The sequence below is a fragment of the Pteropus alecto genome, unplaced genomic scaffold (assembly GCF_000325575.1).
Source record: "Pteropus alecto unplaced genomic scaffold, ASM32557v1 scaffold94, whole genome shotgun sequence".
Classification (NCBI taxonomy): Eukaryota; Metazoa; Chordata; class Mammalia; order Chiroptera; family Pteropodidae; genus Pteropus; species Pteropus alecto.
In genome coordinates, this window is record NW_006437736.1 from 12,665 (window position 1) to 14,337 (window position 1,673).

Here is a 1,673-nt window from a genome sequence, read left to right on the forward strand (position 1 = left end):
GGGGCGGGGAGAGGGGGTGAGGTGGGGCCGGGAGAGGGCAGAGAGGAGATCGAAATGGAGGGAGGGAGGGGTGGGGGAGACAGGGAGAGAGAAAGAGGTAGGTGAGTCACAGGGTCCCTTCTGGGAGGAGGGAGGGGGGCTGAGGCCCGGAGAAGGTAGATTCAGAGCCCAGGAGGACGGGGAGCAGGAAGGGGCCCCAGCTCGCCTGCTCGGGAGCCCCGTGCCCCATCCTGGGCTGGGTGGTGGCCGCCTAGGAGGCCGGGTTCTGCCAAGACTCTGGCAGGGGAATCAAGGCCAAGAGAGGCAGGTCACAGAGAGCAGCTACCTGTTCCCATCTGAGAGACAACTTACATTTTAGAAAGGGACAGTTAACTTGCCCGAGGTCACATAACAAGATCGAGTCGGGGCTTGTGAGCACCTGGCCAGGACTTTTTCTGCCACACCCCGATGCTTGGCCAGTTCTGGCGGACCCCTCTCCTCATAGGCTGGGGGAATCCAAGGTGTGGCCTGTCCTTCCCACCCCGCAGGGACAGAACCCAGCGCCACGAGGCTGGGATGCAGGAGCTCCTACGCGCAGGGGGAAGGCCAAGGCACCCGGCCCACTCCCCTTTTCTCCTTCCCAGCCTGGCTCTGGCGCCGATGGGCAGGTGGGAGAGTTTCTGCCCCCTTTCTTCTCTCAGAGCCTCGTACCCAAAAGGCTCAGATAGGCTGAGGAATTGGGGAGGCGAGGAAAATCAGCCGAGAGTCTGGCCCAAGTCCAAGGAACAAGAGACGAGCACCCTCCTGGCTTCCGCCCCTCCCTCCAGCTCCGCCAAGCTACAAACCAGGGATGGCAGCTCTGGGGGCGGGCGAGGGGCCGGGAAGAGGCCCTCACTGCAAGCGCAGCCTCAGGTCTGAGGGGGTGCGGGCAGGAACCTGCAAGGAGGAAACGTGAGGAGGAGGCGAGGAGGTGAGGCGCCGCCGGGGTGGGGTGGCCCGGCCTCAGAGATGCCCGGCGGGGTTGGCGGGCCCAGAGCAGGTGCAGCCGCACCCCTCTTCCCCAGGCCAGGAGGCAGGAGCTGCCAGAAGGGGTGCAGGAGGTGGCAGGCAGGATGCTCTGAGATGCAAGGCCGGGGCGCCTCGGTAGAGGGCGCGGGAGGCGGGGACCAGGGCGGCCCCGGGATGGAGGTGTGAGCAGGCAGAGAGGAAACCCGGACAGGGGCAGAGAGGGAAGAGGCAGGGTGCAGATGAGATCCAGGAGGAAGAGGAGGTGGATGAAGATGAGGCAGGACCTCCAGTGGGAAGCGGAGGAGGAAGCGGCGGTGGTGGGAGGGGGAAAAGGTTAGCGGGATCCTGAGGTGACTGGGCTGCAAAGAGAAAGTGAGAGAAGGGATGGTTATGCAGGTGAGGCGCCAGGCAGGCGGCGGAGCTAACCCTGGCGGCCCACCCCCCGCGGCCCCCGGCCCCCCGGGTTCTGCGGCTGGCTCCAGCAGGGAGCGGGCGGGAGGCTCCGGCTCGTGTTAGCAATCATTCTCCTTGGGGGGTGGCTGCACCTGTCTCCTGTGTATCTGCCTCCACCTGCACCTGTTCCACCTCCACCTCCTCCTCCTCCTGCTGCTGCTCCTCCTCCAGCTGCTCCTCCGCGCTCTGTGGACCAGCCGGCAGACCCAGGGAAGAAAGAGTGGAGAACAAAA

The 1,673-nt window shown here is 65.5% G+C and overlaps 1 protein-coding gene across 10 annotated transcripts in view; it reads right to left on the reverse strand.

The window, feature by feature from the left end:
- The window catches only part of KCTD17 (potassium channel tetramerization domain containing 17), a 10,878-nt gene that overhangs the window by 960 nt on the left and 8,245 nt on the right, over nt 1-1,673 (reverse strand). For 2 of the 10 annotated variants that reach the window (XM_006914473.3, XM_025048718.1), the window contains exons 6-7: nt 1,533-1,626; nt 778-1,346 (exon numbers count right to left, since the gene is read on the reverse strand). The exons of 1 other annotated variant lie outside the window; for it this stretch is intronic. In XM_006914473.3, the coding sequence (XP_006914535.1) occupies nt 982-1,346; nt 1,533-1,626 (459 nt within the window). In that variant the 3' untranslated portion in view covers nt 778-981. Of the gene's footprint in view, nt 1-35; nt 1,347-1,532; nt 1,627-1,673 lie in introns of those variants that run through there. 7 more of the 10 variants (XM_006914476.3, XR_003047092.1, XM_006914474.3 and 4 more) reach the window with 7 other exon arrangements.